The sequence below is a fragment of the Sphaerodactylus townsendi genome, linkage group LG10 (assembly GCF_021028975.2).
Source record: "Sphaerodactylus townsendi isolate TG3544 linkage group LG10, MPM_Stown_v2.3, whole genome shotgun sequence".
Classification (NCBI taxonomy): domain Eukaryota; kingdom Metazoa; phylum Chordata; class Lepidosauria; order Squamata; family Sphaerodactylidae; genus Sphaerodactylus; species Sphaerodactylus townsendi.
Window position 1 is genome coordinate 61,006,765 of NC_059434.1, and position 17,040 is coordinate 61,023,804.

At 39.6% G+C, this 17,040-nt stretch overlaps 1 protein-coding gene across 17 annotated transcripts in view; it reads right to left on the reverse strand.

Annotated features, from left to right (window-relative positions):
• The window catches only part of COL25A1 (collagen type XXV alpha 1 chain), a 312,924-nt gene that overhangs the window by 29,347 nt on the left and 266,537 nt on the right, over positions 1-17,040 (reverse strand). For 15 of the 17 annotated variants that reach the window (XM_048509064.1, XM_048509068.1, XM_048509069.1 and 12 more), the window contains 12 exons: positions 15,073-15,135; positions 12,758-12,826; positions 11,704-11,748; positions 11,073-11,117; positions 10,143-10,220; positions 8,088-8,111; positions 5,674-5,718; positions 4,915-4,959; positions 4,542-4,622; positions 3,588-3,650; positions 2,351-2,401; positions 1,145-1,171 (listed from right to left, as the gene is read on the reverse strand). In XM_048509064.1, coding sequence (XP_048365021.1) covers positions 1,145-1,171; positions 2,351-2,401; positions 3,588-3,650; positions 4,542-4,622; positions 4,915-4,959; positions 5,674-5,718; positions 8,088-8,111; positions 10,143-10,220; positions 11,073-11,117; positions 11,704-11,748; positions 12,758-12,826; positions 15,073-15,135 — 636 coding nt within the window. The remainder of the gene's footprint in view (positions 1-1,144; positions 1,172-2,350; positions 2,402-3,587; positions 3,651-4,541; positions 4,623-4,914; positions 4,960-5,673; positions 5,719-8,087; positions 8,112-10,142; positions 10,221-11,072; positions 11,118-11,703; positions 11,749-12,757; positions 12,827-15,072; positions 15,136-17,040) is intronic. The other 2 variants (XM_048509070.1, XM_048509057.1) reach the window with 1 other exon arrangement.

Consider the following 17,040-nt stretch of genomic DNA (forward strand, 5'->3'; position numbering starts at 1 on the left):
TAGAATGGCCAGAACCAGGTTTGGAAACTCCTGGAAATTTGAGCCTGGAGCCTGGGGAGGACAAGGACCTCAGTGGGGTGCAATGCCATAGAACAGGGGTCTGCAAACTACGGCTCTCCAGATGTTCATGGACTACAAATCCCCAATTGGCCATGCTGGCTGGGGCTGATGGGATTTGTAGTCCATGAACATCTGGAGAGGCGCAGGTTGCAGACCCCTGCTCTCCAAATCACCCATTTTTTCTGGTAGAATGGATTTCTGTACTCTGAAGATGTAACTCTGGGAGAAGCGCATGTCCCACCTGGAGGCTGGTATCCCTAAGAGCTAGGTTACTGCAGCTCATTTTCTTCCTTAAAAGCCCCCAGATTTTATAGATGGGTTGTGATAAAAGGCTATGAAAAGCTCAGTGTGATAAAGATGGCATTAAATTCTACTACTATATACTGAATTCTCTCACATCCTTTCAATTATCCCCTCTCTAAGGCACGCAATGTGGATCTGGATGCGAACACATTTACATATACCCATACATCTGGAATTCGTCTTCTAGCAGTAGCTATGGATTCTTGCTTGGTACAGATTCTTGGTACAGGAAAATTTTAAGCACATGGGCCTTTAGAAGCAAGACACAGACAGAAAGAATGAGAAGGAACTGCATTACAAGACAGGGAAAGGCAGGAGTTTGAGAAGGAAGAATTAGGATCAAAGAACAATGGCAAGAAGAAAGTAATATCTGGAAATGATTTTACTTTACTCCTTAAGTACATTGCACACTCATCCTCTGTTTTTCTAAGCTTAAGTGGAAGCTAATTCCAAACGGCATAGCTTGCAAGTCTCACCAGAATACTGGATGTTTTTATTGGCGCTCCATAATTAACATTAGAGATAGTTAATTTAGCTCACAGTGATGTAGAACAGACACAGGAAATTGCCATAAATCCTTACATTTCAAAATATGTTTTAATGTTTTATTTTAAGCAGCTGCTTAGAGGTTTAAGAATATCAAAACATATTTAACAGAAAAGTAAGACAAAGGACAAACGAGGAATGCATGCTTCAACATGATTAATGAGAATGACAGCGTAACACATTAACAGATTTAAGTTTATTGTTGTCTCAATTTTATGTGGGTTTTTTTTTTTACCTTTGGACCTGGTAGTCCATGAGGTCCCTGAAAAATAAAGATTTTATAATTATAGGGAGGTATTTCTATAGTAGCAAATACAGGTTACTTAAATAAAAGTGAAATTGACATTTGCTTGCCAAGAAGCCCTACCTGCTTGCCAAAGATTCAGAGAAACTATGGGGTAGGATTAGGACCACTGAAGTTGAAATTAGGGTTGCCTGCTCCAGGTTAAGAATACCGGGAGATTTTGGCGGTAGAGGCTTAGGATGGTGAGGTTTGGGGAGGGGAGTCTACCTTCCAAAGCAGCCATTTTCTCCAGGCGAACTGATCTCTGTTGCCAGGAGCTCAGTTATAATATTGGGAGGTCACCAGCCACCACCTGGACGTTGGCAACCATAGCTGCTGTTCAAAATATTTTCTCTCCATAAACAACTCAGTTGAACCAATCAAAATGCAGATGGTCAAAAGCCAAACCATGGCATCTCAGTGCCATTATTTACCTGAAAGGAAGGCCAGCTTCCCCTCCCACCCAACTTACGTACTACAGAAAAAGAGCAGGCATTCTAAATTTGTACACAAGGTACAGCTACACAGTATCTTTCATGAATAATCTATTTTCAGGAGCAACCATCTTACATGGGGGGGAGCCTTCCTGTTTGCGGAAATAGGACATCCATCATCGATCCATTTGGTGCCATTTTTAATTCTCCTCAGCAGCCCCTCAAAATACCTGGCAGAAAAACAAGTGGGGAGCATCCTGCTAGCTAGCATTGTAGGATGAGTATGCTCTCATTTGCTCTGCTCACTGGTACTTAAAGCCTGGACCTTTAAGTCCAAAGTCCTTTGGCTCTTGGTCTGAAGGTTGTAGCTTAGAGCTGCGTGAGACATGGAAGACAGAAGGAAGATCTGTTTGGCACTTAAGAGACCTTCCTCCCTATTCACTGTTCATTGCTCTTGTGTTTTGCAACGTATTGTAGGACACTCTGGAGATAAAAGTGGGATATAAACTTTAACCCACAGACCATAAGAAAAACATTATTATTTTTTCATTCTGTCCCTGGCTTAAACTTGATTAAGGAAATGCTCATTCTTGATTAAGGAAATGCTCATTGCAAGGCCTTCTTGAGTTGTCTTGTTCAGAACTCCAGATTTGAAGCCAAGCCCTCTAATATTCCACTTTAATCCATGAATTCATGCAGTTCCAGTACATAAAAACAGACTTACCATAGGCCCTGGTGGACCATGTGGGCCAGGAGATCCTGGTGGTCCTATAATCTATTCATTAAAAATAATATAATTAATTCATGTTGACACTGGTTCCTTTACTGAATTGTTATACCTATCCATTCCTGGCAGAAAATAGTGAAGGGTTGAAACGACTACTGATAAGGTTAAAGCAGAAAGTGTCAAAGCAGAATTACAACTGAACATCAACAAGACAAAAGTAATGACTAGTGGGGAGTTACACAACTTTAAAGGTGCTGATGAAGAAATTGAAATTGTTCAAGATTTTCACATTCTTGGCTCCACCATCAACTGAAAGGGAGGCTGAAACCAAGAAATCAGAAAGAGATTGAGACTAAGCAGGAAAGCCATGAAGGAGCTAGAAAAGGTTCTTAAATGTAAAGATGGGTCACTGGAATCAAGATTAAGTTCATTCATGCTACAGTATTGTCTATTACTATGTATGGATGTGAAAATTGGACACTGAAGAAATCTGACAGGAAGAAAGTAGATTCCTTTGAAATGTGGTGTTGGAGGAAAATTACAGATACTGTGGTCTGCCAAAAAATATTTAAAAAGCTGGTTCTAGATCAAATCAAGCCTGAACTGACCCAAGCAGCTAAAATTACTAAACTGAGACAGTCATACTTTGGTCATATTATGGGAAGACAAGAATCACTGGAAAAGACAATAATGCCAGGAAAAGTTGAAGGCAGTAGGAAATGAGGAAGTCTCAACATTAGATGGATTGGCTCTATAAAGGAAACCTTAGCTCTCAGATGGCAAGACCTGGGCAAGGCTGTTAAAGATAGGACACTAATTCCTAGGCTCACCATAAGGGTTGACTTGACAACACTTACACACACACACACCCTTGAAAAACTTCATCTGCAAGTATTCAGTACTTAAAAAAACATAAAAGTATCCCATGTCAGAATATTTTATAACAACTTACATTATCCCTATAAACAACATTTATTATAATACTTACATATATATTGGTCAAAACTGATTTTTCCCAGTTAAGGGGATGGAAGTAAATACCTGGATAACTACTGTCAGCACCTGAAAACTTGAGGTTTGCATCAGTCATGCTCTATCATTCCTTTGTATCATACTAGTTATGTCTGAATGTTGGTATTTATGAAGACCCCCCTAGTGGTCTTTATGAAAGATGGGATTGGAGAACCAGCAGTATACATTAACACATGCACGGAAATAGAATGACAAGACTTACAGAAGGACCTTGAGGACCTGGCAAGCCAACATCTCCTTTGTCTCCTTTCATACCGTTGGATCCCTACAAGATCATTACTGAGTTACTGAACAACACTTTCCTCCTGTCACCTTAGGCATTTTTAATTGACAGCTCAATTTCATGACATCACTTTCATTCATAGATGCCCTTTGATAAGTAGAAGGCACTTCTGCTCTCCTAAGGGGCAAACATTGTGCAGCTTCTTGCTTCAGACACACTATACCCCATGCAGTTCCAACAGAGTCACCAGCTTTGAGGAGCAACTTCTTGGATGGCGTTAAGGGACTGCAGAAGACAGATGGTGGTGGAAGGATCTGTTTCATGTGTGGGGCTGTTCTCAGTCCTTTGGATCCAACCCATGTTGTATTTTGCTTCATATCACGACTCAAGAGCACTTAATGCTTTTTCAGGATATATTTGCAGTGGCTATATTTGCAGTATGTTATGTCTGTACAGCGAAACTTAAATATCAAATAGATGGAAATACTTTATGTGGAAGTATTTTCAGGATCATTTTTTCCACAATTTTTCACATTTTGTCATGAATACAGACACTGAGCTCAATCTAGCCAGTCTAGAAGGAACAACTGGATTTCTAAGTCATCATCGTGCTCATTTCCACACCGAACATCTTGTGGGCACAGAAATTGATCAGCAAAGCTGCCTTGTGAGTTCAGTCCTCATAGGACTGCCACGTACACTGGCTTCTGTTTCCTATGTGCATGGAATCCCATGGGGATTCTGCTCCAACAGAACAGTTTTTCTCATAGACACAATACTTTCATAGTATACAAAACAGCACTGCTAGATTAAAAGAACAGCAGATAATTATACAGCATGTAATTACTGCAGAGAAAAATAGAGAATAATCTGCATAAAAGTTTAAGAAAGATTTTTCCTTCAAGTTCCAAGTTTTTTTTAAAATAAACTTACTGGCAATCCTGGAAGTCCAATCCCTCCTTTTTCTCCTAGTATTCCGGGGTCACCCACATCCCCCTTTGAGCCTTTAGGTCCCTAAAAAAACACATCACCAACATGCGAATTAACCCTACATTTCTGGAAGATTAAAAATTATCCCTGCAATAAAAACCACACAGTACATTCAGCAACATCTTTGAGTTAATGATTAGTTATCAAGAAAATAATTCTGGTTGTGTTAAAATATCATTTTTTATTCTTAAACAAACTATTTTATATTTATTATCTTGGTGCATTTTATTTCAGTTTTTTGCATCATTTCTCTGGTCTGCAGGAAGGAGGAGGATGAAAAGAATAAAAGATGAAGGAGGAGGAGAAGTTCACGTACCTGCTCCCCATCAGCACCTGGGATTCCTGGGGCTCCAGGCTCACCCTGAAACAGGAACATCCGTCTCTGTTAGTTTTGCAATGTTACTTGAACGTCGGTACAGCTTTCTGGATCAGACCACTGGTCTATCTTGCCATATTTCCCCAAGAATCTTCATATTTTGAATAGAACAGTGTGAGAACTTCCCAATAAAAGCAGAAGCTCCCTTGCCTACCTGAAGATTCCAAATCACACTTCTGACGACACCAGAGAAATTAATGAACTGAATCAGCTAAATAATAGTCTCCTATGTGAGCAAAGTGTCATCAAGTTGCAGCTGACTTATGGCAACCCCAACAAGAAGTTTTCAAGGCAAGTGATTGCCTTCCTCTGCAGAGTCCTCCTCGGAGGTTGCCCTTTCAAGTGCCGATCCAGCTTAGCTGGACTATATCCCATAGTCTGATGAGTTTGTGGAAATTCTTGGACATGCATCTGAGAGTTCACAACTTATCTCTTCTATAGAATTAATTATAGTTATTTCCATTTCCCATCATTTATGCAACATGACATTTTCTTTAGGTAAAGGTGCTATGGGGGCCTACTGTTGAAATAAATACTTGTTCTTGTCTTAAACTGAACACCACAAAACTCTTGGAAGATCGTAACCAGATAATAGCAGACATTTCTCACTTCCTTGTGAAACTTCCTTGGTATGATTTATACGTATATGTGGGTTTTTTAAAAAATTCATAGCTACATGAGTAAGACTTAGATGCCCACCTTTGACCCTTGGAATCCCTGGGGTCCCGGAGGGCCAGGAGGACCCTAAAGACAAAAAACACACCAGCACTTAGTCTAGGACCATCCATATAAGTGAAGAAGTTTGCCAGACAAATATATCCCAATCTATGTTAATAACAAAGCCCACAAGACTATGTATAAAAATTATCAAGAACCAACGAAAGTCCGTTCCACACAGCACAAATAAGATGTTCTGAGGACCTTAAAAATGCCACCTTGGGAATGAATTCCACATAGCTCTCCCCCCAATATGTTTTCAGGACACCTTATTTCAGCTCAAAGTGTCTTTCTGAAAATGCTTTGAAGTGCACCTTTTTTTCTTACGGCGCCTGCAAGACGCCCCCTGCCTGGCTGTGTGGGATGCAGAGCTCAGGAGGCATTTTAATCCCCCCCCCCCTTTCGTTCTCTGGCCAGTTTCACCCTCTGCTTGCGCCTGACATTTTGTGTGCTGCTGAAGGGACTCTGCCTGCCTCCATTTGCTGAAGGTTGCCTCGGGAAGTCTGCTCTGTAGGCTCCGATCCTGGGAAATAGGAAAACTATATATTGCTGGAATTGGCAGGAAGAGCTGAGTACAACTATGTACTTTTTGGACTGAAAAGGTGCCCAGGATTGGAGACTGCAGAGCAAGCATCCTGGGGCATCCTTCAGCAAATGAAGCAGGGAGAATCCCTCCACCAGCACACAAAATGTCAAGCACAAAGTGACCAGAGCGCAATGCAGTTGGGTAGGAAAAAGCCACTTTCCCACTCTGATGCCTTTGCTGTCCAGAACCGAACCAGCAACCGCCTTGTCTTAAGACATGCCCTTTAAATCTTATTTTGGGTGTGCAGAGTGAAAAGAAGCAGTTGCCTCTTTTTAAGATCTCCAGCAGATGACTTTTTGGTGCTGTGTGGAAAAGACCAATATTTAAGACAATTATCTATGGACAGACAGCACAGGGCTACAAAGATTACACTGGGTAGTAACGTTTTTAAACAAGACAAGACACTATCAAAGACAGTGCCAAAACATCTATTGACAGTCTAGCGGCTAAACATTGTAGCATACTGAAAAACACAAACAGGTAGTTCATTCGGCTTTGAAGGGGCAGTCAATCCAAAGGCCACTGAGTATACAGTGGGCACCTTTAAATTGCCACAAGTATCAGTTCTCTGCCCATAGTTAACCTGTCAAGCCTGGCATTTATAGTAGTTCACAATGACTTGAAACTAGCCCCTTTTCTGTTTTAACATAAAGTCACAGCTAATTTCAATGAATGCAGCTGCTTTCTATTGTGTCAGACTATTTGGTTTATCTAGCTTAGTACCGACTCTCCAAGATTTTAGGCTAAGATCCCCGCCCCCATCCCAAGTCTTGCAATCTGGAATCCTCTTGAAGGGCCAGGGAATGAACCTGAGACCTTTTGCAAGAAAAGCATGTTTCAGAGATTAGACCCTTCTTAAAATTGCACATTAACTACCACAAAACAGTAGTAAACCTGAACGCAGACCAATACTTATCCGCAGTTCCATGCAACACACATAATGCCTCTTTACTGTTTTGAATTTTGACTGCAAGGAAATGCCATAAAAACATCTGCCCAAATGGCAAAACATGGAAACTCTCGAAACAATGACCTTATAAGAAACAAGGAAGAAACTGAGAAGTATTTATAGTTCAATGTATTGTCAAAGGTATTAAACTTTGCATGAAGAATCTTTGATCCTAGAATGTCTCTGTTAACAAGAGCAAAGGCCAGAAAAGCCCAAGTTCAGCATGGCAGGTTAGAGCTGAAGGCAGTGTGAAATTTTCAACTTGCTAAACTGAAATTTTCTTTTCCAATGTTTACCACATCTGGAATTAATGAACCTTATTGACTCTGAGCAGAAATAAAGGTATTTTTTACAGGAAGATATTCCATTTGACATCACAGCTCAAGATGCAGTTCACAAATCATTTACACCTGAATTACCTACATCCTAATGAATTGTACTACATGAATTTAAGACTATTCTGGAATAAGTGCAGATTGCATCTTCTAAGATAGAACTGTTCTACACAACGTAACTTAAAAAGAAACCATTCAGGAAAATGACATTACAGACTAATTCACCAGTTTTTGCACACAAAATGCTCCTACAGTTATAAAATGTTTACAGTGCTAACAAAAGATTCAATTCCTTTCTCCTAGCAACATCAATGGAAGCTTCACTATTAATTTTAATAGAAGCCAAACTGCAGTCCTAGTTTTCAACAATACATCCATTCACAATACTGGGTGCAAAAATGTATAATGTGATAATCAGGGTCAATAACTGACGAACAAAGACACATTCTAAATCAGAAGAGTTATGAACATGCAACACCACAGAAAAACAACTCCAAAGCACTATATGTCATGCAATAGGAATTACCGTGACAGTTAGGGTGGTAATCCTCTGTTGGCAAAATGTATTAACAGAAGACAATGTTACCAGATGTGCAGTTCGAAATAAAATACTTTGCTTGTCTGATAATGGATTTCACAGAATTTGGGGGCAGTCTGGGAGAAACAGTTGAACATCTCAGAGAAATAAAATTAAAAGAAGATCTGTATTTTAAACCCCATGAAGTTTAATCGATTGTTTTAGTTTGAATTTTAAAAAAATTAGATCAGTCCATAAAGTTTTATGCTTGTAAAAAGGGAATCATTGCACTGTAAATAATACACCCGTAACCGACAAACTAATTAAACCAGAGATCTTGGAAAGAGAGGTTTAAATAATAAAAGTATAAATAAAAGTACTTTGTAAGCTTGTCAGCATGCATATTTTTTTACTATTACAGAACAAAACTATTAGAGCATTCTTGAAATTACCACAGGATTTCAGCTGTATCAACAGAAGCAGACTCTGAAGGTGATTCACTGGCCACTTAATTAATACAGTCTTAAAGAAACACCAAAAAATTTATAGCTGGGATGGGTATCAGTATCACTTGCACATAATACTCCACACATGGCTAAAAGGGGGCGGGGGTTACATTGCGAGTCTGTCATTCTGCTTATTACTACACTGACAGGCTCAATGAAAGACACAACTAACCAGACCCCTGAGAAGCAAAATGTAGATGGTTTTTATTCATTCACTGTGGTTATGCTAGTAAACAGAGGAAACAGTATTTACAATGCTGATTATGGGTAACTATTTCACTGCACAGTGAACCATCATCCTAAGTTTATTTCATTTATGGTAGTTGATCATCAAGAGTATCAGAATAAAACCATAAACTTGGAAGCTTTCTTTGACAAATGATTTTTCATAGGGCAGTACATTTGATTAATTTCATTTGAAGGGGAATAAAAGAATGAAGTACCCTACAGTGCTGTTCTGTTTACTTTTCGGGGGGGGGGGACCGCTTAAAAAGGGGATCTCTGGACTGAGAAGATGGCCTCTGGTCTTGTGTAGGAACTACAAGTAAATTTATTTCACATCTGGAGCAGCCGCTCACCAGTAAGTATCCTTATTAAGCTTTGTATTCTTTCTATCTGGCACAGATTTCTATGCTGCTGAATGAAAATGACTTATTCTCCAATGACTCGTGTAACAAAATAGAAAGAAGCCCCCAAAGGAACTGCAAAAGCAACATCTTGCAAAATTCCACTTGTTTTGTGGTTTATTTCCAATGTTTTCAAGTACATGTCTAGGAGAACAGGCTTCTTGTGAGGAACAATGCCAATTCCAACTTGAAACAGTGTTCCAAGAAGCTAAACAGCTGCCAAACTCTGAATTTTCCTGTATTTGAATGGGAACTGATTAATGTCAGAACCTGTAACACTTGGAGAAAAGTAGGAGATTTCTTCCTAAATTTTCTTCTTCATAAATTGGGTTGGCATCTCCAAGACCTGGTTCTTAGGATGTAAGTATATATTACACAGCCTTTGTGTTAAGTCAGGGTCTGATGCAAGGACTTTCTAACAAGCATGCACTGTTTCCCCCACTGGGAACTCAATTCTCAGGTTGCAGGGCCCTGATTTTGGTCAGAAATCCAATGCAAGGGAAGAGGGTTCTTAAGGCCCTCTGCCCTGTTTTCCTTACCTGAAAAACTTGGGGAAGGGTACTATTTGCCCCACTGAGGAAACTTACACTTACCCCAAGGAGGGACATAACACGTGTCAGAGTTATTTAAAAATATCCTATGGATATTCCACTAATGGGAAACAAGCAAGCTTGCTAGATTCCCTTCTTCACTACCATGCCCTGACTTGTGTGCCTTTTTGTTTGTGAAAATCTTCCAGCCCCAAGCACATTTTTACTGATCAAAGAGGGCTGTCACAGAAAAAGGGAAGGCAGGAAAGATCCACTTGTGCCAGTCAGACATCAGTAGGATACAACCATATTCATGCACAGATCCTGCTCATGAGACAGGATGTTTTCTTTCATATTCCAACAGAGGAAAGAAATCCATCATGTGCGTCTCTGATCACATACCTGTAAGGCTTCATGGATGTTGCCATTGTAGTCGATGATTTCTGTGGAACCTTGGTCGCCTTTTTGTCCAGGTGGGCCCTGCAACATATTCACCCCATTCCCAAAGTCCCACAACGTTAGATGAATCAAGAGTGCAGTATACAAATAAATGACAACCTAATCTGAGAAAAATAAACATTATTGCCTAATGCAGATTTTGCTTTTGCTCCATTACAGAAATGGCACCTGCTATAACGGAATTAGATGTTTTGATGCTAATCTGGAAACCCTCTTTTTAAAAAATGCTGCTTAAATGCTATTTATTTCACTATTTCCCCAAAATACCAGAATCAAGCTCATCTACTACATACATGTGACTGGTACAAGACCTTTTTTCAAGAATATATTAATGGGTACCACATTCTGATGGTCATTCTGAAAAGTTGGCACTGACTGTTGAGGAAGATTTAGTACAGATGAGTTTTATTCAACACTCTCTGTGGCAATAGATTTTTTCAGGCTGACAGTGACAACATTATAAATAATGGAATTAGCTTTCTTAGTAGCCTAAAGGTCAGCTTGCAAAATCAAGACAAAAGCCAATTTTTAGTACTCTAAAATCAATGCTGCTGTGCTTGTGCAGCGTAGTGGCCATGAAACTGAAGGAATCAAGAAATCTCTAGTTTGCCATTGCTGTGAACTTACTAGGAGGCCTTAAGGATGACACTGAAACTCAGACCCTGAAACATGTAAAAGTCATACCTTCCTACATCCCTCACAAGGCTTTTTAAACTACTTAAGATTAGTTTAATCTGTAGCCACATAACCTAAACCACAATAAACCTCCAGGCAGAGAACGAGGGCAACAAGGTGTACTAATATAATACATCAACACTATATGTGATATTGAAACACAAAAAGTAACTCTAAGCTAAAATAGTAGTCACTTACCTTTGGACCTATAGCACCCAAATCACCTTTATCTCCAAGATCACCCTATAAAAAAAAAAAGGAATCACTGGTTAACAAGTATACATTTTATAAATATTACATATTATAAAAGGGAAAACAATTGGAACCACAAGTCTGTAAGTAGGGTTGCCAACCTCCAGGTAAGGCTTGGTGATCTCCTGGAATTATAACTGATCTCTAGATGACACAGATCAGATCCCCTGGAGAAAACAGCAACATTGGAGGGTGAAGCCTACCAAGTTGGCCATCATGACATCCTGTGGCAGCATGTTCTACAGTTTAACTAAGCAGTTTAGTTTCAGGGGATGACCATGGGTTCTAGTATATCGGTAGATGGAGAAAAGCTCTGAAATATATCAGCAGCACCCCCCAGCAAATAACATATCCTGAGTGTTTCCCCTAAAACAAAAGAGCAGGTAGCAAAACAGACTATTGGTTGACAGAGGAAAGGCCAAGTGGGAAAGTCAAAGCTGAAGTTCTAGGTTGCACAAATCTATGGCAAATTATTTATTGTACGTAAAAAAGCCTTCTGCCTAGTATTTAATTTTACCATTCATATTATCACCAAGTCATATTAAACCAATAAAACCAAAACTCGCTTACTACTGACCTTTGACCCCTTTGGGCCTCTGGCTCCAGATTCGCCTGACTTCCCCTGCATCATGAAAAGGCATACAAAATGGATAGGAGAAATGAAGACAGAGACAGGAAAGAGTTGAGCAAAAGGAATTAGTATTGGCTTTCGCCCTTATCTTAAAACGACTACTGGTATAAATCTACAAAACAGACATGAATGAAGTCACAGAAATACTAAATGATTTAGTATTAATGCATGTAGGTTATAATAGCATGTTCACTACAGCAGATTGAAAGGAAAGTTCAGATTGTAAAAGATCGATGGAGGCTCCATGGAAATCTCTTGAGGATTCCTCCTGAAATAGGCCACTGGGTCCCTGCTGCTATGATCAAGGTTTGCCATCTGATATGCCATTGCAAATGCTGTGTTTGGAGCACTTGTGTGACAAATGTCTGCACTTGAGTTGATTTCCATGGACGGGGAAGCCAATATGGACAGGCTGTTTAAGTGACCACCATGAATTCAGCCATATGCTCATCACTCATTCACATTGGCCAAAGTATTCAGATGAACCCAGGGACTTAATATCATAGAGTTCCCCCTGTTCAAATTCTGGTAATTTTTTCTGTGTGCTTCCCATATAACTGTGCAATTAATGATTATGTGAATGTTTTGGTATCTGTCAGACCATTCAGATAAATGACATTCTTCTGTATATAATAAGTAAGCAAAGACTACTGTATTGGAAAATTAATATTCTTATAAGATTAGGAATAAGGGTGAAAATAAATGTTCGCTAAACTTGAGAAGTTGCAAAGACCAGCACTTCAAAATACAGTCCTGCCTTGACACACCTGCATGTGTCCTATTGATTTCAATCTTACAGTTATGAATAAGAAACTTTGTGTAGGTTTGTATTCTTCAGTATTCATAAAGAGTTCCTGATAGGACTGCTACAAATTTAATTCCTTTTAGAATGCACTATAAATCACACTGGCATTTACTTCAACCAGTTTACTTCAACCACATATGCCAGATACTTTTATTAAAAGCATGCTGCATATTTTCAATGTTAAACTTGACTAACCTTTGGCCCTGGAACTCCTGGTTCACCTCGTTCACCTTTCTCAGGAGGACCTGTATCTCCCTTGTCACCCTATCACAAACCACAGCACGCACATACACAGAGAGAAGTATTAAGAACACTGGTACCTTTTCATATGGAACCACACAGTTAAAGAGGATCAAGCATAATTCAGGTTGACAACTGATAAGCATAACACAATCGTAATTTTTCTCCTTGGTAACTATAGAAGTGATGCACTGCTATTTACATTTCAGCTGTCAATACTGCATTACTGTGAAGCACTGAGGATTAAATAACAATTCAAAGTATAGAAATAAGGGGGAGAAAGATCAAGCTTCTCATTTTTACAGCGTCATAATCATGATTTTGTAACATTTGTTCTTAATTCTGATAATTTATCACAGACTGGTCTCTGGATTATTCATCCTGTTTTCAAGGTAGGCAAATCCCTAAATGTTTTTGCCATCTGAAATACTGAAATTGGATTGCATCAGTTAAATATGTAAGTAACAGAGGAAGGAAATACTGATGGAAGATTATTCATTAATTTTCTGAATGGAAGCTAATGGCCCCCAGGCTAACCTAGGACCTGTTCGAGGCCTGTGGGGGGAGGCATAGAGGGTGGCGATGTCTGTGGCTTCTTGCTGTGGGGACCAGTGGTGGGACTGTTAATGGCTGGAGAGTCTGCTGTGCAAGTACAGGCCTCTCTCTGCCTCCCTGGCCATTTTGGACCCGCACTTCCAGCCAATTGGGCTCAGCCTGGACTGGTCAGGAGGTAGGGTTCTGGGTCAGCTGATTTCCCTGGGGGGGTTCCCCCTCTGCATGTCCAGCTCAGATACTGGTGGTCACACCTCTGAGTCAGCCTCATTTAGGCGGATTCCAAATGGGCCAAAAACAGTGTGTGAAAACAATGTAAAATGGTTTAAAATGGCGTAAAGGGATTTACACTGATTTCACACCACTGTTCTTGGCCCTTGAGGAATCCACCTTAGCTTCATGGCCTTTTCTCTCCCATCTCTCCCTCTATGAGTAGTTTTTTGATGATGGTTATGTCCGGATTCTCCTTGTGTTTGAGGCCATAATTTGAAATCAGTAAACCAGTCTGGAAATGTGGATGCCTCTAACCTCTCTCAATAAAAAAGGAACAGAAAATACAGAGGCATCATTATTAAGTACATTCCCAGCAAAAATAAAGATGTTAACTAAATTAATGTAGAAATCTGAAAAAAAGCTTGAAGTGTTGTGAGGGAGACAATAACAACTTATCACAGGCATAATTCTTCCATAACAACTTATCACAGGCATAATTCTTCCATAACAACTTATCACAGGCATAATTCTTCCAGTTGCCTGTACTTAGGAAAAGTATAGTTTAGCAGAGAAATAAAGGGTCTGGCAGCAGGTTCTGAAAATTATCCAGAAGGAAAGAAATATTACTTTCTATGGGGACTGAAAGGTCTCTGTTGTTTCTCAGCTAAGAAATATAGAACCATTTCCATTAAAATTACACTTTTGAACTGATGCGACCTGTAGGACTAAGTTCAAGCTGGCAAAAGATGCTGACACCATGGATAATAAGACCTAATTTAATCCACTTTCAATGCTCTCTGAAGCTGGATTTAACAGTGTGAAATGGCAGAAGTCACTTACAAGTGATGTTAAAGTGGACTGAAAATGCATTATTCACCATGTAGAAAAGTTCCCCAGAAATCCATAAACCAGGATCTAGGAGCAGTCCCAAACTATGACCCTGCTCCTTCAATGACCACTGCAATACTCAGGTCACATTTGACCAGACTGAACTTATTTTACTAGCCTTTATCTAGTCTCTTAAATTCTTCAGGTATATTAGACTTCTCCATAACTTAAATAACATTTACTAAGAGAGTTCACATCATTCACTGAATAGACAGAAAAACAGAAAGGTAGTAGTAACATTAGTAGTTTCTCTGCTGGTGGTGAATAAGAAGATGGCTTGCATTCCATAATGAGGTACAGGTTGAGCATGGGAACCAAACTGAAGAGAAATGTTCTGTAATCCAGCACAGCCATAATTTAAATTAATTTCACATGCAAAACTGGAGAAGTTCAAATACAATTAATTCTAGATTTCCATAGTTTTTAAGTATCCTTACATTTTAAAATTCTGGTTCTATAACTTTCTTTCAGTTGAAGTTTTGCTATATTTGTATCACTTCAAGGTGACTTGAATTGTTGAGTGGATAAATTTCTTTGGTCTCTGTTAAGTATTAAGTGTTTAACTAATCTTATACAATGTAACCTACACACAGTAAGAGGAAACATGTAATACATACCTTTGTCCCAGGCAGCCCCGGTAAGCCAGGTTCTCCCTGTGGGCCAATGAAACCTGGTTCACCCTTTGAAAAATGAACACATTCAATTTTTGTTAATTGAACTGTGAGCAATTACAGTAAAATAAGTTTACTTCTAATGATATGTTCCCCAGTCACCCACGGTTTTGTAGCTATGACCTAACTGTTATAGACAGATACAATTAATCAAATTTGATTCCCATCAGCACAGAGTTCTCAGAGAAAAGGCTCATTGAGTTTAAGAAAAGCAAATGAACTGGAAGCACTCACATCTTGTTTTTCATGGAATTAATGGTAGTTATGCTTCCTGGATTATGTTACAGTTTATGAAACAGAGATCCACCAAGGGAAGACTAATATAACATTTTCAGTAGAGAACAGGAGTTAAGTAGTTCTGGTCACAGTCATTTATAAATTATAAAATATTCAACCTTGATGCCTTTTTATTGTACCAATTTAGTTTGGGGGTAAAAAATGGATGTGACAGATTCTGAGATGCAAACCTAATAAAGCAACAGTATTACAGTCTTGTAACACAACTGCTAAGTTCAATAGAAGGTACTCCATAGTAAGTGGCCTTACTAACCAATGTATGGCTAAGCAATGGAATGTTGCGACGATGAACCCTCCACCAATCAGTGGGTGACATGGCACCAGCCCAGCCCAGCTGGTGGAGCAGAGGTGCCTTGGTGCACACTGCTCTGCCTGCCTCCAAACACCCTCCCAGTTCCCCCCACCCCCAAAGTCCAGTCCATCTGGTGGAACACTTGATGCCCACAGCTCAGCAAGCCTGCAAGCATACTTCCTGTCCCCCCAAAAGCCCAGCCCATCCAGTGGAGGAGAGGCACATTGGTGCATGCTGCTCCATTGGCTGCCAAAACCTTCCCAGTCCCACCCCCACCCCCCCACCTAGTGGAGCATAGGTGCCTTGGACACAGTAAAGTCCATTGCAGGGGAATGCTTGCACCCCACCCCCTTTGCTAGGGCCCACTGCATCTCCTTCTGCAATGGCTTTGCAACTAGTAGTTAAATATTCAAATAAACCTGCCACAAAACCACCCAAAGAAAAATGAGTCCCTTCCTCTGAAGAAGAGAAGCCACCAATTCTTTTTGCTGTTGTTAGAGATTCTCCTTTCAGGGTGAAGGCCAACTCTAAGTGGTGTCATGCTACAGCTTTTTTTTGCATCACTCAGCCATTCCAGAATACCTTCAGTCTCTATCTGCAGGATGACAAGTCTGGTTCCATTTCACATCCACAGGAGATGAAGAATGGAACAAACCTGGAGGATACTGGAATGAATCTGTTGAGATACTCAAGTTAATGCAACATTTCTTCTGGACACCTTCTTTGTATTGCAAATGTGTAACAATGAGAGGGAAAGTCTTAAATCTTCTTAATCTGAGGCAGTTTTGGAGCCCCCAAAAAGTGATAACATGGGTTCCTCCTGACTTTGTACTGTATATATGTCTTTTACTGTCTTGGATGACCTTTAAGCAGCTATTGGTTGAAAACATTTTAAGAATCAGTCAACAAATGCTGCAGGTATGGTCACACTTATTGCTGAGTCTAAATTAATTGTGTAGTAAGCCACCAATGGCAGAAAAGGTCTTAGAAACAGTAACAAAATTATACCTCTTATTTAAATGAAATACTTCAACTTGTTCTAACAGGAATTAATTCTGTTAATGTTTAGTCTCGTGATAAACCAATAATGACTTTATCATTGAAAAATATAACATTTGGGATTCAAAATAATGGAACATGTCAAAGCCATCCTGCATCACACGTATACATTTATTGACTAATATAGAGAGAGACAAATGCAGCTAATGCGTGCTTAATTACATAGTGAAGAAAAATGGAAGCATTAGCTTGCCCTCAACATTGCATTACAAGTATGTTATGCTGGTGTGAAAAACAGTTCAATTTTTATGAAGTCAAAGACATTT